This window comes from Dama dama, chromosome 2 (genome assembly GCF_033118175.1).
Source record: "Dama dama isolate Ldn47 chromosome 2, ASM3311817v1, whole genome shotgun sequence".
In the NCBI taxonomy this organism is placed as follows: domain Eukaryota; kingdom Metazoa; phylum Chordata; class Mammalia; order Artiodactyla; family Cervidae; genus Dama; species Dama dama.
Window position 1 is genome coordinate 33,721,157 of NC_083682.1, and position 22,764 is coordinate 33,743,920.

General features: G+C 48.7%; 1 protein-coding gene across 1 annotated transcript in view; it reads right to left on the bottom strand.

Moving 5' to 3' along the window:
* Window positions 1-22,764, bottom strand: part of TENM4 (teneurin transmembrane protein 4) — a 759,511-nt gene that overhangs the window by 559,947 nt on the left and 176,800 nt on the right. Inside the window, exon 4 of the mRNA XM_061168374.1 lies at window positions 11,959-12,060. Coding sequence (XP_061024357.1) covers window positions 11,959-11,968 — 10 coding nt within the window. The 5' untranslated portion in view covers window positions 11,969-12,060. The remainder of the gene's footprint in view (window positions 1-11,958; window positions 12,061-22,764) is intronic.

Genomic DNA, 22,764 nt, shown 5'->3' on the forward strand with positions numbered 1-22,764 from the left:
GAGGAAGGATTGTGGCTTCTCTGTCTCTGCATCCCAAGGTCTAACATGGGCACAGCATATAGTAGGTGCTCAGTAAATGTTTGGGGAGTGAATGAATCAATGGGCAAGTGAATATAAGATTGCTCATGCTGCCTCTGCTGCGCTTGGCTAAAGCTTTTCCAAGGATGACGCTGGGGACAACTGGATCATAGCAGTGGCATGCAGGCCTGCCTTCAGAATGCGGTACCTCCAGGGCACTTATCACAAAATCAGAGTTTCCATTTGACAAAACCGATAGGTAATGTTCCTAGCCAAGATGCCTGTGGGGCTGAGATGAGCATGGGATGAGATCTCAGAAGAGTGATGGCAATGACACTGAGAGATGGACTTGGTCTGTGGCATGGAAACTGCCCCTCAGCCTTCTTGGCATACTCCATGGACTCTGGACGAAAAATACAATAAACTGCCAACCCGTAATAATCAGGGAAATCTTAGCCAATGAAGCCCCATGTTCACATCAAAAGATAGAGGTGACCACTTTCAACTTCTATTTCCACCAGTATGTCTGCTTATTCACCCTAAGAAATTCCCCTAATGCAAGACATGGAAAAATACTAGATTAAACAAACATACAATTTTTAAAAAATATAGAGAGCTGACCTGTCAAGAAAGAGAAGGCAAACTTTCAGAGGTCAAGATGACCACAAGATAGCACAAATCTCGAGAGGTTCCCAAGCAGGGAGTGGGGGACAGTCCTGGGGGACAGTCTCTGCCTGTCCTTGGTGGTCTGGGGACTTTAGTTTTAAAGAGTCAAGGAAAGAGGCAAAGTCAAAGTCCTTGAAAGGGTAGAAATCAGACTGAGACCTCACTTAGGGTTAGGATTTCCAAAGGAGACATGTATGCCATAATGAACAGGTGAGTCAGAAAAAAGACAAAATCCTACCCCCACCAAAGGAAACAGCGAGGAAACTTGGCTGTGGGGATGAGTGAAGAGAAAGGAAAACATTTTAATATCTCTTATGAGGATTCCCAGGTGGTGCTGTGGTAAAGAACCACCTGCCAATGCAGGAGACACAAGAGATACAAGTTTGATCCCTGGGTCGGCAAGTTCCTCTGGAGAGGGAAATGGCAACCCACTCCAGCATTCTTGCCTGGAAAATCCCATGGATGGAGGAACTTGGCAGGCTATAGTCCATAGGGTCACAAAAAGTCTGACACAACTTGTAAAATGTGAAACCCCCTCCCGAGGAGAGAAAACATAGCACCACCATTTTGAGTAAAATCCCCTCCGGAGGAGAGAAAACAAAACTTTAAGACAAAGAAACTCAATGAGCCAATCAGGGGAAGACAGGAAGTCCCTCACCCCCTTATTCTAACCCACCAATCAGTAGCTAACAAGACATCCTTAGTTAAAAAATTAACCAATCCCCTTAAGCTTCCTGTTTTCCCCACTATACGGTATAAAAATAGATCGCCGCCATCACTCGGGGCTCTATCCGCATGGCCATAAGGTTGTGTGGAGGGAGTCCCTGCTCCGAGCTTGTAATAAAGCTCCTCACTGCTTTTGCATCGATCCGCGGCTCCTGTGGTGTTTGGTACCCGCGATCCGGGTACAACAAACTGAGCATACAAGTGCTATTTTTAAATGAAAATTCCCAATCACAAAGTGGTCCTCACGTGGGTCCGGTGCTTGACTACATATTACCTTATGCCCAGAAAAGAACCCTAAGTCCGAGTTGAGTATTGAATTCAAAGTAACTTCAAGTTGGTGATTTCTCCAGGCATCTAGCTTAAGCAAATACAAATTCTTTCCGGACTCATGAAGGTTCAGCTCAGGCCTCCAAGGAGCCCCACAAAACAACCATGAACATATGATTTGAAAATCCCCAGAACACGTGAGGTGACAAGCCACCATGAGCAAGAGACAGCAAAAATAATGAACAAAAGAATCAGACCTATGGGTGATGAAACTATGAGATTCAGAAAAGAAAAGAAATGTATACAATATTTAAAGAGATATATAAGAGTAGTCAAAGCATAAACAAAGAATAGGCTCTCAAAAAATATAAAACAGGTTGAAAGATAACTAGAACTTATAGAAGCGAGGCTGACATATAGGCTTCCTGAGGCTGCTCTAAATATAGTCCATGTGTGGTGTCAGAGGGACTTCCCAGGGGGCTCAGTGGTAAAGAATCTGCTTGCCAATGCAAGAGACACAGGAGATGTGGGTTCAATCCCTGGGCTGGGAAGAGCCCCTGGAGTCAGAAACGGCAACCCACTCCCGTGCATCTGCAAAATCAGAAAGAACTTTGGCATTGGAATCAGAAAACAAAAACACTGCGTGTCTTGGGCCAATCACTGCCTGTCTCTGGGTCTCACTGTCATCATCAGCAAATGAAAGGGTGGAACTAGATCACCTCATAAGTCCAACTCTGTCAACAAACATTCTACAATACAACAGTTCAGTTATTGGGCAGCTGATTTTTTAGTTACCTCTGATTATAAGCATCTTATGAGATTGTAAACCCTTACAATAGTCCACTGAGATATGGGCTCTTATTATAACCATTTCATATATTAGGAAACTGAAGAGGAGGTTAAGTAACTTAGAATCCAGAGCTGGTAAACCAGGCCTGGACCCCATCAATATGATTGCAGAGCCAGCTGGCTCTCTTCCACTATATACCCTTCTATCTTGCTTGATTCCTCACATCCAGAATTCCACCTCTGGGATCCTTTGACCTATTGGAAGTCTCCCAGGGCAAGGGGCAACTAAATGCCTAGCACAGGATGTTAAGAGCAACAAGAATTCCAACTCCAGTGGGTGGCAAGGGCATCGTGGAGTTAATTACCAGTAACCAGATATTAATATTAGTAAGTACATACAATGAACAAGGTTTGTGCTTATTTTAGACAAGAGGTATTTATGACAGAGCAGCCAACTGTAACAGATTGCTGTGGCTTACGTTCGGAACACCCACTTTTGGACAATGCTTCACTCTGAAAGCACTTCTCTGTGACTTGGTTTCCTCACGGGTAAAATCTGAACCGTAATAGTACCTGCTTCTCACTGGATTGTTGCTGTGATTCAATGAGCTAATACAAGTCAGGCGTGTAGTGAGCACGCTGCTGATGGTGGCTCTTGCTGCAGTCAATCTTATTAATTTCAACCCAGTGGGAAGGAGTCGGGCTTGGCAGCAGATGACCTTGATTCATTTCCAGCCTCCCCCACTTCCCAGCTGTGTGACTTCAAGCCATTGACCCTCTCTGAGGCTCCATGGCCCCATCTGTGAATCAGAAATAACAGTGCTTACCTCACTGGAAGTTGTGAGGGTTAAATGGACTGTGAAATGCCTAGCGCAGTGGTTGACATATAATAGGTATTCAACAAATGTCTGTTCTCACCCCTGGAGCGTTTGCTGCACAATCGGCTTCTCCATCAGGGTTAGAATCCAAAGAGGCAAAGGATTCTGCGCTGAGAGATGTTGACGGGCTGCTCTCTCCCACCTAGGGAGCTTTCACAAAGCAGCAGTGGGTGGAAGATGTCCAAGCGCATCCATTTCACAGCAGGTTAAGTCAAGGCAGCATAGTGAGAGAGGTTCACAGCTTCAGAAGAGGGCCTTCAGGCCATGACCTTGGCTGCTTTGGCTAAACTGGCTACAGAGACGTGCAGCTAAAGATGCCACAAGCCACAGGGAGCAGCCCCTACCTTTATGAGGATCTGGTCTTTGAACCTGCTGAGGGAAATGGCAATGACCTTCCCATTTGGAAATGAACCAGGGAGTCAGCTTATAAGTCATTCTGTGATGATTCTGTGCACCCAGGATTGCACCGTAGCACTGCCCCAGGGATGGGGGACAGGTAGACGAGGACTCCATTAAAGGAGGCGCAGAAGGGCAGAACATCGCAGCAGTGGCTGTGTGGCTCTCTGAACCATGACTCCGGCAAGGCCTCAGGGGAGGATAGAACTCCACCCCTGGTGTCTATGGCTGCCTGGTTGCCACTTTCCAAAATACTGGCAGAGGCGATCCAGAAATGGTTCCCTCATCAGGATTCCTCTTCTGCATGAACAGGGCACTTCTGGGTTTCGAGCTCCATCTGGGGCACCTTTTGGATTTCATGTTAGGTCACCAGATCCTTCCTCCTCCAACTTAGACCATCTGTGTGTTTACTGAGTCCTGACACTGATTAAGCAGACACTAGGTATGGAAAGAGGACTGTAGGATGGCAGGATGGTGGACATCCTAGGTGCCTGGAGTGAAGATGAAGGTGCCAACTCAGGGAGGGAAAAGAAGTCTTGGAGGATAGGCAGGTGGTCTGGGCAGAAAGAGCCTGGAACCAGTTTGAGGGTATGGTTGGCCAGGGCAGCACTGTTTGGACTGCTGTACCTTACAAATGGAAGCAGGGTGCCTCACCAGGACCAGACTCAGCAGCTTCTCCTCAGCTGGAGGATGGCGTGGGGACCCCCGAGGATGAGGCACACAGACCCAGCTTCAAACCCCAGCTCCACCCACAACTAGGACATAGGTGTCCCTCAGCAAACATCTTCTCTGCATCTCAGTTTGATTGCTGGAAAATGGGACTGTCCCTAGCTCATAGAGCCCCAAACACATAGGTTTTCACATTGAGAATAAGACATGCTATGTGCCCAGCACAGATACTAACCCACAGAAAGAGTTCAATCAATGTTCATTTATCTTTGCTTCACTGCCATAATTGGCACCAAATGTGACAACACATTCTTAGCCTCATAAGTCATGTTTGCTTTATTCAGTATTTATACAAGAACCCGGGCTTCCCATGTGGTGCTAGTGGTAAAGAATCTGCCTACCAATGCAGGAGATGTAAGAGATGTGGGTTCGATCCCCGGGTTGGAAGAGCCCCTGGAGGAGGGTGTGGCAACCCAGTTCAGTATTCTTGCCTGGAGACTCCCATGGACAGAGGAGCCTGGTGGGCTATAGTCCATGGGGGTCACAAAGAGTCAGACACAACTGAAGCGACTTAGCACACAGGCCTATGAGAATTAGCGTGTTCCAATTAGGATGATTTCTGACCCTGAGCAAAGTAACTACTCTGCCCCAGGTTCTCTGAACCCCCAGGTTCCCAGCGCTAACCAGGATGGATGGTTCTAACAAGGCCTGGCCACTCAGTTATCTTTCAGTCACCAGTAACTCTAGTTAATAGTTACCATCTCATCTGTGGCCATGTTGTCTATGAAAAGTAACAGATACAAAAGTGAGGACTGCTGACTGTCTGCTACGTGTGGGGGAGCTGCCATGGCAGACTCCAAAAGGCTGGAACAAAGAACCATACGTGAGGTTCTTGTTCAATATTCCAAAAGCTAAAAAGTGTGCTTGAAAGACAGCAATGCATTTTAAAAAGAGCAGGTTGTAGCAGTAAACAGGCTAGTCCAAATGAACAACACCAAGCCCAGGTGGGGTAGTGTGAAAAGTAATCGTGGGCTTTAGAAGCAGACTGACTTGAATTTGAATCCCAGTTCTGCATCTACTAGTAAGGCATCGGGGGCAGACAGACTTCCCTGGTGCCTCAGTGGTAAAGGATCCACCTGCCAATGCAGGAGACCTGGGTTCAATCCCTGGGTTGGGAAAGAAAAGGAAATGGCAACCCACTCTAGTATTCTTGCCTGGGAAATCCCATGGACAGAGGTACCCGATGGGCTACAGTCCGTGGGGTCACAAGAGAGTCAGACATGACTTAGTGACTAAACAACAACAACAATCCTGGGGTGGGGGTGGGGATGGATGCCTCAGTTTATAAATCTGTCAAATGGAGAAAGTACTCCCTAAGTGCTGTGATGATTAGATAATATGGTGAATGCTTGGCACACCGTGAGTGCTCACTTAGCTGTTAGTTTCCTTCCTCTTTCTTTTTCTCATTTCCCTTTCTCTTCTAGATCACTGACATTACTTTATTTGTGAGTGACTTTGAACGAGTAGTGGATGACTTTTATCTGCCTATTGGTGATCAGAGTCTTCTGCACATGTAAATTTTAAACCATCAATTAAATGCTTGTGCAAAAACTTTCAGTGGTTTATCATTTCTTAAACAAGAATAACAGGACATCTCGGCTTCCCTGTATGGCATCCCAAGCCTTCTACCAGGAGGCCTCAACCTCTCAACACACTTCCGCTGCAATACTCACCTAGTGGTACCCACCAGGATGCTGGATGAATGATTTATGTTGAGCTAATATTTGTATACGGTGTGAGGAAGGGGTCTAACTTCAAGTTTTTGTGTGTGGATCCCTAGTTGTTCCAGTACTATTTGCTGAAAAGATGACTCTATCTCTGAGCCTAAATCACCTCATCCCTAAAATGAACTTGAAAAGGTAATTCCACTCCTGGGCATATACCCTGAGGAAACCAGAATTGAAAAAGATACATGAACCCCAATGCTCATTATAGCACTATTTACAATAGCTAAGACATGGAAGCAACCTAGATGTCCATTGGCAGATGAATGGATAAGGAAGTTGTGATACATATACACAATGCAATATTACTCAGCTATAAAAAGGAACACATTCGAGTCAGGTCTAATTCGGTGGATGAACCTAGGACCTGTTGTACAGACTGAAGTAAGACAGAAAGAGAATGACAAATACCATATACTAACACATATATGTGGACTCTAGAAAGATGGTACCAACAGTTCTACATGCAGGGCAGCAAGGGAGACACAGAGGTAAAGAACAGACTTTTGGACTCGGTGGGAGAAGCTGAGGGTGGGATGATTTGAGAGAAGAGCATTGAAACATAGAGAAGGGAATGGAAACCCACTCTAGTAATCTTGCCTGGAGAATTCCATGAACAGAAGGGCTTGGCAGGCTACAGTCCATGGGGTTGCAAAGAGTCAGGCATGACTGAGCAACTATCACTCACACTCACTCATTGAAACACATACATTATCATATGTAAAATAGGTAACCCAGGCAAGTTTGATGTACGACGCAGGGCACCTAAAGCTGGTACTCTGTGACAAGCTGAATGGATGAGAAGGGGAAGGAGGGGACACGTGTATGCCTATGGCTGAGTCATACTGATGTATGGCAAAACCATCACAGGATTCTAAAGTAATTATCCTCCAGCTAAAATAATTAATTAAAAAAAGACTACCTTGTAAGAAAAGATCACTACTGTGAACATTCAAAGAGATAGAAAATGGTGTGCTGTGGGGGGTGTGGGGTGGTCCCCGACACACAGCAGTCAGCCAATGCCTATAACCAAAGATACGAAGAACAGGTTAGTGGGCATTGAGACAGCGGCCGTCCTCACTTCCCCTGGACCGCAGGCGCTCCGCCATCCCTAAAGAGTAGTCACGGCTGCAGCCCCACGCACTTGTCATGAGAGCCTGTGCCATCCTCAGGACAGCAGTGTCCAAACGCCCCCTTCCCAAGAACCCCTCTTCTGACTGGCCCTGATCACTTTCTCGTCTCCATTTCCCTTTTTCCTCCCTCACATTCTATCTTAATTTTGCATTAAATGTTCTTCGTCTTAATTAATCAACTACAATTTTGCTAGCCCACTCAAATCTTTTTGGGCAAGGTGGTGGGAAGGCATGAATGAACGAATGAGTCAAGCAAAGAAAAGGCCCTTAATTTAAAGCCCGAACAGTGAGGCCCGTGAGCTAAAGGGATGGACAGGCCACCCCATGTGTAGGGGTCAGAAGCGGGCCTGTGTGAGGCTCCCTCCAGCCCAGCGCTCTCTACACGCCCCCTCACTTCCCCTCCCACCCTGGAGCGAGAGCAAGCCTCTTAAATCACATCTCCCTCCTCCACTGTGTTTGCAACACCTCCCAATTTAGTTTTCTCTCTGAATTTCATTAGTGTCCCATTTGCCTCGTCTTCCTGATCTCTGAGGCAGGCGTTAGGCAGGAGGAGACTGAGTTGGCAGCAAGGGCTCCTGCCTCCTGACCGCGGGTGAGGGAAGAAGGAAGAGGAGGACAGGCCCCTCAGATGGCGTTCTGGTCAACTCAGCTCAGCCTAATGAGCTGTTCCTGGATGCTACCTGTGCGCCAGGCTCCGGGGGCCCCCAGCTGAGGATCTGAGCCGGCCCTGGAAACCCCGGGCTCAGGGGCATGGAGGAACAGTGCCCAGGTGATGTGCTGCAGGGGAGTGGCCCCGCTGGGCTGGCAGAGTGAGTGAGCACGAGGGGGCGAGGGCAGGGAGGAAGGCAGTGGGGACCCTCCCGGAAGAGAGGACAACACACATAAAGGCAGGGTGCCAAGAACAGAAGAGCATAACGAGTCGCGCTGTGGAATCTTTCGTTCAGCTGTTTGTCTACTCATTCAGTCATCCAGCGCCTATTTCCTGAGTGCCTGCTGCATTCCAGGCAGTGTTCTAGACATCAGCAACCCGCCGAAACAACACAGAGTGACCCCCTGCCTTCATGGAGCTTACATTCCAATGGGGGAAGAGCAGAAGACAGACTTAAGAGTAATATACAAAGTGCCAGGTAGAGATAAATGCTACTGAGGAACGGTCAAAGGGAAGACTGGCACCGGAAGACCTGGAGGGTGAGGACTGCCTTCCCTCCTCACCTCCTCTAAGCCCACCTTGCTTACACCACGGGACCCCAGCTGCATTTGCTGATTCAGCCCCATCTATGCTCTGCTCGCTTAGATGGCGACCTGGAGGTCTGTTCCCTCTGCCTGAAGAGTTCTCTCCAAGACTGGAAAAGGGATTCGATGCCTTATGCTTTGAGGGGGGAATGTGTTTATGGTTCAAGGACGAGCACGGGGGCCACTGGCGTGAGCGAGGGATAAACAGAGACGAGGTAGGAGGGGACAGGGGCTGGCTCGGGTGAGTCCTGGGGGGGTCAGGGTGAGGTCTGTGTGAGCTTGGGAGCCATGAGCAAACTGTGGGCAGAGGAGTGATCTGATCTGACTGAACCCATCAGATCAGATCTGTTCCCTCCCCCAGGAGGTAATGGTGGCAGCAGAATCCCCCAAGGAGGCCACTGCAAGGATCCAGGTCCGAGGGTGGCTCGGACCAGGGAGGCGACAGGGGAGCTGGTCACAGGTGCTGAGGAGGGGAGAAAAGTGGTGGAGTCAGGGCAAATGCAGCACCAAGTGTGAGTGGAGGGATGGGGTCGGGGGAAATGAGACAGGACAGAAAAGGAGGAACATTCTAGACAGAAGAGTCCCCCAGTGCCAAGGCTCAGACTCAACCCCATCCTGCCAGGCTCAGATCCTGCTACTGAAGTTCCTGCAATTTCTCCTCTTTCTCAATGCACGTGGGTTCAGCGAGCCTTGCTCTGGGCCCAGCTCTCCCGGCGGCATCACCAGGGGAATGAGAGACCCCGTCTCTGGGCTCCGAGGGGCCCCTCTGTCAGAGCTGAGAGCTGCATTCACATGTGACACTGCAGGAGGCCAGGCCTCCCTGTCCATCACCAAATCCTGGAGTTTACTCAGACTCACGTCCATCGAGTCAGTGATGCCATCCAACCATCTCATCCTCTGTCATCCCCTTCTCCTCCCGCCTTCAATCTTTCCCAGCATCAGGGTCTTTTCCAGTGAGTCAGCTCTTCGCATCAGGTGGCCAAAGTATTGGAGTTTCAGTTTCAGCATCAGTCCTTCCAATGAATATTCTGGACTGATTTCCTTTAGGATGGACTGGTTGAATCTCCTTGATGTCCAAGGGACTCTCGAGATGGAATTATAAGAACTACCTCTTGGGGTTGCGGCTGTTTGATGAGATGCATCAATCAAGTACTTGGCACAATGCCTCAATTAATGTCACCCCATTTTACCTGTCCCTCTATAAAAAGCAAAAATCTTAGTAGGTGTCCTCAGAGAACTATGGCTTCCCAGGTGGTACCAGTGGTAAAGAATCCACTGGCCAATGCAGGAGATGTAAGAGACATGGGTTCCATCCCTGGGTCAGGAAGATCCCCTGGAGAAGGGAATGGCTAACCATTCCAGTATTCTTACTGGGAAACCCCATGGACAGAGAAGCCTGACAGGCTACAGTCCATGGGGTCACAAGAGTTGGACATGACTAATGCGACTTAGCATGTACAGAAAACCACTGTGTCTCCACTGGCAAACATTTATCCCAGCTTGTAGTTATAGACATTCACCAGGCTGAGAGCAGAGGCGATGTCTGTTTTTGTTCCCTGTTATATTCCCAGAGCCTAGCGTGGTGCTGGGTCTACTGTCAATATACAATATGTTTTTGCTGAATTGGTAAATAAATGATTGAATCTGAGGTTATGTATGATCTAGGCTCTGGTGCTTTTTAGCTGGGAGACCTCAGATAAGATAATTAATGTCTCCGGGTAAAAAAAGAAATACTGATAATCTCTTTAGAATGTGTTAATATCATTAGTTCTGAATATGAGTTATTTGGTTAGAACACCAGATTAAGGGGCTTCCTAGGTGGCACTAGTGATAAAGAACCCATCTATCAATACAGCAGACATAGGAATGCAAGTTCGATCCCTGAGTTGGGAAGATCCCCTGGAGAAGGAAATGACAACTCACTCCAGTATTCTTGCTTAGAGAATCCCCATGGACAGAGTAGGCTGGTGGGCTACAAGTCTATAGCCTCGCCAAGAGATGAACACAACTGAGGTGCCTCAGAACGCACACGCACACCAGATTAAAAAACTAAAGAAATGGAAAAAAGAAATGTCTCTGAGTCTCAGTTTTCTTACCTGTAAAACGGAACTCATAATATCTACTATGGTAGAGGCAGTTACTGCCCATCAAATATCTATACTTCCCAGAGCCCTAGAAACCAGGTTAGACCACATGATTAGTTCTGGCCCACAGGCTGTGCCACTTTTGAGCCAAAGCATTTAAGAGCCAGTGCTTAACCTTCCAGCCACCTCTTCCCCCGATGCGAAGATCAAGGTGGCCCCTTGTTCCAGGGACTACACCTAAAACATGGCAGAGCTGCCACCAGCCTGACCCCTGAGTCACTGGGTAGGGAAGAGCCCTCCACCCTCCTTGGTTAGATAGGTAGCATGAACAAGAAATAAACCTTCACTGTGTGAACCCACTGAGATTCCGGAGTTCATTCATTACTGCAGCATAACTGAGCCCAGAAAGACTCTGGCTTCTACCCAGCACGATCGTGCACATGGTAAGAAGAAGTGCTTGGTTCACAGCTTGTTGTTGCTGTTTGGTCAGTCGCTCAGTCGTGTCTGACTCTTTGCGACCCCATGGACTGCAGCACGCCAAGTTTCCCTATCCCTCACCATCTCCTGGAGTTTGCTCAAACTCACGTCCGTTGAATCGATGATACCATCCAGCCATCTCAGGCTCATCCCCTGGGTCCTGGCCTTTCCCCCCGATTCTGTAGCCTTCCTGATGACCCAGGCTCCATTTATGATGCTCCCTTTCTCTCTTCCATGTTCTTTCTCTAGCTTGAAACATCCTTCTACTCCCTACTCCTCCGCAGGTGTGTTCTGGTCTTGCCATTGCACAGCAGTACCAGAAAAGCCCCGGGAAAGCCATTCTGGCCAGCTGGACCTGGCCTGTGGACCACCTGTCCTCTGGGCAGTCACCCACACGCTTCCTCCTACCTCATTCTCAACTTTGCCTCCTAGTCCACTCCAACTCAGCTTGAAATGTAACCACCAAACGCTGGACCCTGCCCTTGGTGCCTGGGGCCCCAGGATGACTCTTGAGGCCGTTGCAGCCTCTGCGGACCCGGTTACACGCCGTGCTTCCTGGGTGCCAGCTCCCCGCTCACACCCGGCTGCATGCCTGGCCCTTGCCTGCCCTGTCCGCCCACCAAGCTGGCACTGGCTTGGCTTCCAGCAGCCACCCATCCTGCCACTGCATCTGCTCTCCAAGAAGGCCACCTCCACCCTGGCCTGACCTCTCCACTCCCTAGGCAGCTTAGTTGGCAAAAGCCTTCAACCTGTTTTCAGATTCTAAGACGCCGTTTCTCATCAAGACCACAGGTTTGCAGTTGATGACACAGAAAATCAGGGCAGACAAGGGACTGACCTGGCTCCATGTCAGCACGTTCTGAAGAGTCAGCAGTGTCCGTGGGCCCTGAAGCCCTCTCTCCAGGGCCATCAGCTCCTGGAGGATGGGACGGGATCCTTCCTGTTGAGGCAGAGAACAGAGATTCAAGGGAGTGCAGTGGCAAGGTGTCCTTGACCCTGTCTTACAGATCTCTCCCCAGCAAATGTGCACCAGTGGGGAGAGGGGGGCTGGTTCCTGGTCCCCCAGGCATGCAGAAAAGCAAGTGGGGTCTCAAATACCCTGGGAATCCTGCACAACACCCTGTCTGCAACCTTTCTTTCCATTCCCGTCTCATCTGGCCTTGTGTGACAGCCACTGTAGACACGGGCCTCCTCAAGCTTACCAAACCCCTGGAGGGTCAGAAATGCAGATCAGCCCTCTTTACAAGCCTGGCATAGGCAGCTTGGTGTAGAGTAGACACCAAGTGTTCCGTGAAGGACTGACTCTGCTGTGATGGAAGCAGGGAGCAAGGAGGGGGCAGAGCATGTGGCCAAGGCACCAGCCTCTGCAGCAATTCTATCATTGATTCACTGGGCAAATAAATACATCACTTAGTGTCCTGCCCTATAGAATGGCCCCATCCTCCCTGCGATATATCATCTGGGAGTCACATGGGCAAAGCTCCTTACACCCAAGAGTCTGGCTCTGGTCCACTTGCTTATCACTCTGCAACCTCTAGCAAATCATTTCCCCTCCTTGAGCCTTTGTCTGAAAGAGAAAAACTCTGAGCTAGGCTACATGTAAGATTCTTTATGCCCCGAGAATTCTATGATGATGTTGATTCATCTCCACACATCCAGTGCCCAAAGAGGTGTCTGTCCACAATAAAGCTTTGTGAAATGAATAAAAGAAAATTCCATCTCACTCCAAGGAAGAGTGACAAGAGGGCCAAAGGTTTTAAGCCATTTGCAGCAGATCACTGCGAGAGGAGGAGCTGGGATTTGAACACAGGTCCTCATAGACTCGAGGACTTCAAGTACACTTGAGGTCTCTGTACTTCTCCTGCATCAACTACTGCAGTCACCCACTGAAGACACGACAAATTGCCTTTTTATATGAAAGACGCACTAAGCTAAAGGACAATGCACGAAGGATACATCCATCTGAAGTACAAAGTCATTGTTTGAGAAATTCCCTGAATACATATTTGCCAAATATACCTAGGAGCCTAGCTAAGAAGACGTTATTGCCTATTAGAAGGTGAGGAATTACTGGTAATCTTCATTAAGACAAAACTCCCCTAGGTGTGAAATTTTGCTAGCTTCATCTGCATTTCCTGTTTCTTTATTGTAAATTCTCGTTATTCTACACAGAATGACTGTATTGGGTGGGGACATTCACCAGGCTCTGCCCAAGTGCAGAGTACCCTTCCCTCAGGGCTCAGGCTCCCAAACACCACCAGTTAGAATCAGCAAGACTTAAGTTTGGAGGTAAAGTAGAAGAATCCTTATAAACCATACCATATTCACCAAAACAAAAAATAGGCAGTAATCACAGGAAATGTCTATCATTTTATGTATCTCAAATGAGCGGTAATGGTTACTGTGCCCTTAATTTCTATTTACTGTGCCTTGTTCATTACTAGTTTACCCTCCAGAGTTTCAGAGGGGAGCAGGAAATTGGCTGTAATGATGGACGTGGTGAGAGGCCCTTCCTCTTCTCCCGGGCCCGGCGCCTTGTGGATTTTAGGACTCAGCGTTGTCGGCTCGGCCTGCAAGGGACACACTGCGGTCCTAATCGTATCCCGTGACTTGGACGAAGCACTTCGTGTCTTTCTCAAACCCCTCTCCTTTGTCCAGGTCACACAATTTCACTCTGGCTCCAGAACTGCTACTTGGGACCTTCATCTGATCCCCCATCTTGAAGACGCTGCAGAACTACAGGCTTACTTCTCTTCCACCTTCATCTCTGCCAAGCTTCCAGGGAAAACCTCTACTCCTTTTCTTCATTTATTATTTTCAGTTTGTATCCCCAAATTCCCTTTTTCAACATCAAGTCATCACTTGGTACATGGAGGAGGATTTGATCCCTCCTGGGTACCAAATTCCAGGCTAGGGATCCCTACCATGATCCCTCATGGGTACCAAATTTCATGGATGCTCAAGTGCCTTATATAAAACAGTATAGGATTTGCATGTAACCTACACATAATCTCCCATCTACATGAAATCATCTCTAGATTACTTACGATACCTAACACAAGATAAATGATATGTAAACACTTGTAAATACAATGTAAATGCTATGTAAACATTTACCGGTGGGGCCAAGTCAACTTTGGTTTTGGGAACTTTCTAGAGACTTTTCCCCCCAGCATATTTTCAATCTGTGGTTGGTTGAATCCACAGACCTGAAACCCATGGGTATAAAGGGCTGACTGTACCTCCAATAAGCACCACTTGACGGTTAATGAAATCAAAATACCCAAGGATTGACCAAAGGCTTTAGGGCTTCCCCGGTGGCTTAGACAGTAAAGAATCTGTCTGCAATGCAGGAGACCCGGGTTCAATCCCTGGGGTGGGAAGTTCCCCTGGAGAAGGAAATAGCAACCCACTCCAGCATTCTTGCCTGGATAATCCCATGGACAGAGGAGCCGGGCGGGTTATAGTCCATAGGGTCACAAACAGTCGGACACTATCGAGCAACTAACACTTTCCCTTTCATGTACCAGCAGTTTATGAAGGGCAATGCAGTTAGGACTGGGTGAGGGTGTTCATTCCTTCACTTGCTCACTCGCTCACTCACTCACTCCTATTCGGGAGTGTTAGGTGTGATACAGGACACACTGAGGGCTCAGAAGTCCCTCAGGGGACTCACAGGGTGATAAGGAAAATAAGACAGCAGGGCTGCAAGTAACGGAAATGCTTGGCAGTTTTGGAGGTGGAAACAGAGAAACAAAACAGTCAGAGGAGGGAGAAACAGAGAGGCCACGTCAGCTGATGAAACAGGGAGCACTGATGGGACAGCACACCATCCATGCCCGGCCAGGCACCAGGGACAGGGTGGGGGGGTGCTGGCATGGGGACAGGGTGGGCACCCGTGTGAGGGTGTGAAGGCTCGGGAGGGGAAAGTGTGGGTGAAGAATGAGTGAGGACTGTGTGGGGGGAAGCGGAAGGTACCTGACAGATGACACGGGCCCCAACAAGCAAGGCCCCGAACGTCAAAACAGAGAAGGTGGCCATCATTCACTGGTAATAGAGCCACTCAGGGCTTCTGAGCAGAGATGTGACATAATTAGAGACGTGTTGCAGGAAGATGGATTTGGCGAGCTTGCACAGTGCGGACTGGAAGGGGAGGAAGCTAATTGTGTGCCAGGCACTGGGCAGTGTTCGGGGCTGGTACATATTTGAGCTCAGTTAACCTTCTAAACAACCGTAGGAGACAAGCCTATTCCTTCCAGACTTGCAGATGAGAAAATGAGGCTTCAGGGAATTCTAGCTGCTGGCCCCTAATCCCCTGGCTAGGAAGCGCAGCAGATGAGATCTGGATCCGGTTCTTTCCTTTCCCAGGTGAGCCTTAAAGTGCGCTGTGACCTGTGCGGACACTTGTACACTGGACAGCCCAGGACACCTTCTGCTCCCAGCGTACCTCCCGCCTGCCCTAGGAAGGGGGTGGGGGGAAGCAGGATGGTTTCCTGGGCTGCCTTTTGAGAGGCTGAGATGGAATTAAGTGCCAAGTGCCTTTGCTCCAGTTAGCTTTCCCCCGTGCGTGCGTACGTGCTAAGTCACTTCAGTTGTGTCCGACTCTTTGTGATCCCATGGATGGTAGCCCACTAGGCTCCTCTGTCCATGGGATTCTCCAGGCAAGAATACTGGAGTGGGTTGCCATTTCCTTCTCCAAGGGAATCTTTCTGACCCAGGGAACGAACCCCTGTCTCTTAAGTCTCCTGCAATGGCAGGCAGCTTCTTCACCTCTAGCGCCACCTGGGAAGCCTCCAGCTTTCCCCCAGGTGACCCCAATCGAGAAGATAAGATAACACCGTGAGTTGCCTCCCAAACAACATGGACTACAGTCTCTTGCAGAGAATTCCAAAAGTAGCAGGGGACCACCTTATTCTCTTGTAGGGAATGCTAACTTCTGTCAGCTAAGTTTAAGAGAGGCAGCCGACCAGGAGCCCAGGGAAACCCACTTGAACACCCAGGCCTCCTCTGCTGGGCCATGGAGAATGTCAGTGAGGAGCCCGTCACTGTTTGGGAGGACTGCTTGGAGGACTCAGTGCATTCCATCTGCATCGGCACACCTGCAGCCTGGAGAGAGCTGTCATGAATCACTCCCATCAAGATGCCTGCTGTGAAAACTTGGTTTTTTCCCCAAGGAAAAAAAGATTTCCTCATTCTAAATATGGGACACGGTGATGGCTGTGCCATACACTGGACAATCCAAGGTGTAGGTTCTCTTCAGGGAAGCCTGGCACAGTGGCAAGAGCAGGGACTTAGGAAGCAAATAGGTTGGGTCTTAATCACACCCTTCAACCTCCCCAGGTTACTGGCTATACCTATGGGGCCTTGGGCAAACTTAGCTCCTTGTGCGTGCATGCTAAGTCACTTCAGTTGTGTCTGACTCTTTGCGACCCTGTGGACTGTAGCCCACAAGGCTCTTATGTCCATGGGATTCTCCTGGCAAGAACACTGGAATGGGTTGCTGTGCCCTATTCCAGGGGATCTTCTTGACCCAGAGATTGACTCTTAAGTTTCCTCATTATTAAATGAGAATGATAATAATGACTTAGACTAAGTGCCAGGCCCTGGGTACATACATAAGAATGTGTAATAACTTCTTGTCTTTTTATGTTCAACATTTTGGCTATGCCCTCCCAGTGAGGTTGTTCTCCTCACAAATTTACCAACTGAAGTCATGGATTTTTGGAGGGAAAAATGCTACAATTATAGTAGGTTGTTAATACCCTTGACCTAGTGCTTATTGGGCTTCCCTGGTGGCTCAGATGGTAAAAGAAAGAATCTGTCTGCAATGCGGGAGACCCAGGTTTGATCTCTGGGTTGGGAAGATCCCCTGGAGAAAGGAACGACTACCCACTCCAGTATTCTTGCCTGGGGAATTCCATGGACAGAGGGGCTTGGTGGATTACAGTCCATAGGGTTGCAAAGAGTCAGACATAACTGAGCAACTAACACTTCCAGAGCTTATTAAGAGCATCTTGGAATTGTTGGCATATCTTTCTCCTCCACCATACTGGGACCTTCTTGAAGAGGGTAACCACTGTGGCTTCAATTTCGGGTAAACAGATGTCCCTTTCTACCTCAATTCCCTTCAACTGACATCCAAACAGACCACAGAGTCTGTGGTTCTTCTGGGATTTTATTTTGCCAGCCTGGTTAGAATAGCGACTTCTAAACAACACCTTCAAGAGCAAATACAATCCTCTGAAAACCATCTCATTAGCATGGAATCATTTAGCATGGGATGCTTCACTGTGTTACTCTGCTAAGAGCTTTGGTTTCTAATCCAAGACAATTATATGTGCCAACATATTCAATAACATCTTAATAATACCAAACCTCCCAGGTCTCCGGACAGAATCAGATCAGTATGAGAGAGCTGGGGTCTAACACAATATGAGAATGGCACGTGGCAGAGGAGAAGGAGATGAAGCATTAAAACTGGGTTCAAACCCTGGCTTGTGCAGCTGGGACAGACTTGCGCGGTGCCTGAGACAGGGATACACTCTCAGCAAAGGATCATTCCTTTCTCTTCCTCTGGCTCCAGAGAAAAGCAAAGCTATGAAACTTGTTTCAAGTGAACAGGGAAAGAAGAGAAGATTCACCACATTCCTGAGTCCACTTACAATATGGATTTTTTTTTTTTTTTTAATTTCTTAAGCTTTTCTCCCTGAGGACTGGAGGAAGTGGGTTATTTCATTTTAATTATGGCAGCTGCAGCTGCTGCTTGTGAACCCAAAGACCAATTTTCAGATCAAAAAGAAAAACACACACACATCCCCACAGACAAACTCAGCCAGAGCATCAACTACACACGTAAAGGACAGCTCCTTCACAGAGCACATGGGTGGGGCTGTCCTGCTCAAGACACTCATATCCAGGCGGAGATCCCTAGAGGTGCTTCCCCCCAGCTTCCCTCCCACCTGGCTTCCTCTCTGCCCCCAGCATCCACACCCAGACCATGAGCCACAGGGCAGCGTAAAGGAATGTTTCATGTCCAGCAGCTATGCACTTTTAATGCACATGGGGGAAATAAAGGCAGCAGATGGTTTTCTGTAGCCTTCCTGTGGATTTCTCACTAGGCATCCTCATTCAGGAAGGCCTGAGATTTTTTTTTTTTTTACAGGTCCTCCGTGTGTCCAGAGAGCCAGCCCCAGACTTGTGCCAGTGAGGAGCTCTCGTGCAGGGATGGTGGGTGGAGCTCGCTTGCCATTTTCTGGCTCACGGGCTGTATCCAGGTTTCCACTCAGTGTTCGCTTGTGTGGTTCGTCCCCCATGTGCTCCCCAGCGGCTCTCAAGGTTAGCCACGGCAGGCAATGGTGCGCGAATCCTCCCCAGGTGAGCAGCCCAAATTCGCAACACGTGCAGGTGTTATCTTTCAGAAGATTGAGGAGGATCCATGCTAATGCAGGGACGTTTGTCAGGGAGGAGGCTGGGAACAGCAGGTGGGGCATGAGCATTCACCTGCCAGAGAGTAAGATGAGAGAGACTGGGCTCTCATCAGAGAAAGACCACGTGCTGCCGGGGATACGTGAGAACTCTGCCTGCAAGACTTGGCATACAAGGAAGCATCGCGCAGGGGTGGGGCGGAGGAGTTAACTGTTCTCAGGTGCCATGGAGCAACCTGAGGACCTTAGTGGAGTCAGTGGAAAGTTTCCTGTTTTCTGAACCTTTTCTTGGGTCAGGCCAAAGGGTGCTTTTTGGCCCGACCCAATACTTCACCAATGCTCACCTTTAAGCCCTTCCAGCACAGCATCAAAAATTCTACAATCTGAATATGTGTGACAAATGCTCACTGTTGTTCTCAACCACCTGAGTGCTCCCAGACCCCCAGGCCTCTGGTCAGTTTTGTCATCAGAACATCGCCAGTTCTGAGGCTGGCATTTCCACAAAGCCACTGCAAGAAACGTGGGTTCAGTCCCTGGGTTGGGAAGATCCCCTGGAGCAGGGAATAGAAACCCACTCCAGTATTCTTGCCTGGAGAATTCCACGGACAGAGGAGCCTGGTGGGCTACAGTCCATGGGGTCTCAAAGAGTCAGACAGGACTGAGCACACACACACACACACACACACACACACTCCTGTTGTATGCACACAACTGCACTCCCATGCCAAAGAGCCACCAGACCTGGTGTTTCTACCACGAAACTCTGCCCTGACCTCTGTGCAGCTCCAGCGCTCTCCAAACCCTTCCTTCACATGACCGGAAGGCCACGTGCTCTTCCTAAACTGCAAGTCTGACCCTGCTGTTCCTGGCCTGAAATGCTTGCTGGTGCCTCACTGTCTTGGGGACAAAATCCAAAGCTCTCCCTAGAAGACGCACTTCTCTGCCTGGCCATGTCTCCCGCCCGTCCCTGCCACTCTCCCCAGCGTGCTGCAGCCAAGTGAAGTGAAGTGAAAGCCGCTTAGTCGTGTCCAATTCTTGGGGACGCCATGGACTATACACTCCATGGAATTCTCCAGGCCAGAATACTGGAGTGGATAGCTGTTTCCTTCTCCAGGGGATCTTCCCAACCCAGGGATCGAACCCAGGTCTACCCGCATAGAGGGCGGATTCTTTACCAGCTGAGCCACAAGGGAAGCCCAAGAATACCTGAGTGGGTAGCCTCTACCTTCTCCAGGGGATCTTCCGACCCAGGGATCGAACCGGGGTCTCCTGTATTGCAGGCGGATTCTTTACCAAGGGAGCTATGAGGGAAGCCCAAACCCAAGTGTTTTCAGTCCTGCTGTCTTCCGGTTGCCGCTCCCTGGGCGGAGAAGGCCCCGGAAGGCTCCTCCAGGAGCTGACTGTGCCGCGCCCCGTCTTATCCTGGGGACGCGTCTCCCTGCTGCTCCCACTGTGTGGGTCCTGAGCGTCATCGCCGCTGTTCCCCCCCATTCCTGCCGCGCTGCCTCCCAGGCACGGGCGGGTGGCGCACCGCGAGAGGTTCGTTCACTAACTGAGGCCGGTGGGTTGTGAGCACAGGTGTACCACCTGCAGGTAGAAGATTTAACTGCCACCACAGGACCCTTCAGAGCTCTTTCATTCTGGCACGGAGATCGGCACAGTAGGGGTGATTTGTCAGCCTGGGTCCCTGGGGGACCTCAGAGCTGAAACCCCTCCCCCAGCCCACCCCTCCTTCGGCCCATGGTGAATGTGAGAGAGTCAACCCTTTGCTATAAACCATTATGATTTGGTGATGATGTGTACCCGGCATTAACTAGCTGATCTGACAGATTCATGGGTTCTGTAAAAAGTGTCACAGTTTGGTTTTTTTTTTTTTTTTAATTGACGTACGGTTGATTTACAATATTGTGAGGATTTCAGGTGTATAGCAAAGCGATTCAGTTATATAAATTCTTTTCCATTATAGTTTATTACAAGATATTGAATATGGTTCCCTGTGCTGTACGGTAAATCTCTGTTGTTTATCTATTTTATATAAGGTAGTGTACATCTGTTAATTCCAACTCCCAATTTATTCCTCCCCTCACCACTTCCTCTTGAGGAACCATCAATTTGTTTTCTGTGCCTGTGAATCTGTTTCCATCTTGTAAATAAGTTCATTTGTATTGTTTTTTTAGATAGAGTTTCCACATTCTTAAAAAGGGCCCTGCCTCCCTGGCCATCATTGATTGGTTCAGGGTTGGGAGCCTTAATAAAGCCAGATTAACCACAGTTCTGGGGGGTGGGGTCGGGGAGATCAGAACCTGATCAAAGCTGAGTCAGTTGGCATTCTTCCCTGGGATTTCTGAAAACAGGAAGTGAAAAGGAATGTGGTCTCTAGCTGTGATGACTGACCCAATGAAGACCCAGTGCAGCCAACATAAAAATTAATAAATTTAAAAATTCACTAGCTATTAGTGGCCATGTGAGTGTTATGGGCTGAATTCTGTCCTCCAGAAAAGGTATGTTGATGTCCTAATCCCTTGTGTCTGAGAATGGAAACTTACTTGGAGATAGTCTCTTGGCAGAGGTAATCAACTTAAAATGAGGTCACTGGGGTGGGCTCTCATCCGATGTGGTTTGTGTCCTAAAAAAGGCGGGGGGGTGGGGGGGGGTTGGAGATTTGGACATAGAGAAGATGGGAGTTATGCCACCACAAGCCAAGAACTTCCAGCGGCAGTGACAGAGGCCTGGGGAGAGCCTTCCCTTCAGAGAGAACCCGGTCCTTCTGGCCCCTTGATTTGGGACTTTTAGCCTCCAGAACTGTGAGACATGGCATTTCTGTTGCATTAGCGTCTCAGTTTGTGTGCTTTCTTATAAGAACCCTGCAAACTAACATGGAAAAACTAGAGAGAGCTAAGGTTTGCAGGGAGAGAAAGAATCTCAGAAGTAGGAGAAATGACCAGAGGAGCAAAAAGAAACAGAACAAATCTTAACACAGTTAAAACTGTGAACCCGATTCTACTGCATCTCCGTGTTGTCTCTGGCTACAAGTTCAACTCCTTGGATTTGATGAGGTAGTAGTAAAAGTCCCTCTGTTTTGAGTGAGTTCTGAGGTTTCTGTCACTTTGAATCAAGAGTCCTAACCAGCTGTTATTCATATTTAATAGTTATCATTAATGCTAGGAAAAGGAAAACAATGCAGACAGCTCCCAGTGATGCCAGATCGGTGATAGATGGACAAGCAAGCCACGGCTTCCAAACACTGTCCAAACATGTCCCAGGAGGAGACAAGTTCCCCTCCTGTCTGGGTACAACTGCTTTCATACATTCACACAGTTTAATCCTCTTGGTGTTTTCTGTAATCCAGTAATGGCCAGACTAAAATCTGAAACGGATTTTCTTCTGCACAGTTATCCCTTTCTTCCCAATCCAAACACAACTGCATGCCTGGCCCCTTGAAATGCTCCAAAACAAAACAAGTCCAGCCCGAATCCCTCATCTTGTTTCATGTTATTTTCTTGGCTGCACAAACTTAGGGCCTTTTGTTTCTTCTGCTGTGCCCTTGGACGCTTCCTGTCCACATTCCCCTCTGCGTGTGCTCCTACGTCAGCAGCAAGGGCTCCAAGCTAGCAGAGGAGAGAGACAGTCAGGGAAAGCAGCCTGGAAAGGATTCACCACACAGACAAGAGCTGAGGTCCCCTGAAGCAACTCACCCGCCCTCACCAGTGCACACAGGCCCTCCAGGGCAGAATGTGGCTGCATAGCAGGGGTCTGGCCTATGAGTTTGGTCTTGTAGAATAGAAGATAATTGTTCAAGCTGTCCTTGAGCCTCCAGGCTCCATTGTAAGAATAAGCAGAACCAGTCTACCTTGACGATCCCACAAAAAAAAGAGAGACACTGCTCTCCTCTAAAGGACTGGGGACAGCAATTATCCACATGAGCAAGATTTGATGACGACAGATATTATGGAGCTCAGCGCTCCCACCCCAAAGTAATGGAGGATTCTGTTTTTTTTTTTCTCTTCCCTCATCTGTTCAATCCAGGAGAGCATACAAAAATATGATGCCTGTATCAAGTTGCCAGCTGTCTTCGTGAGAGAAATTAGCAAAAAGCAGCTATCTGGAAGGGATGAGGGCCAACTCAGCCTTGAGCAAAGAGGGTGCGGAGGGTGGAGGCTGTGCATTTGCTCTCAGGCCCCTTCCCCACACTTGCTACTCTGCTCCATCTCGTGGAGAAC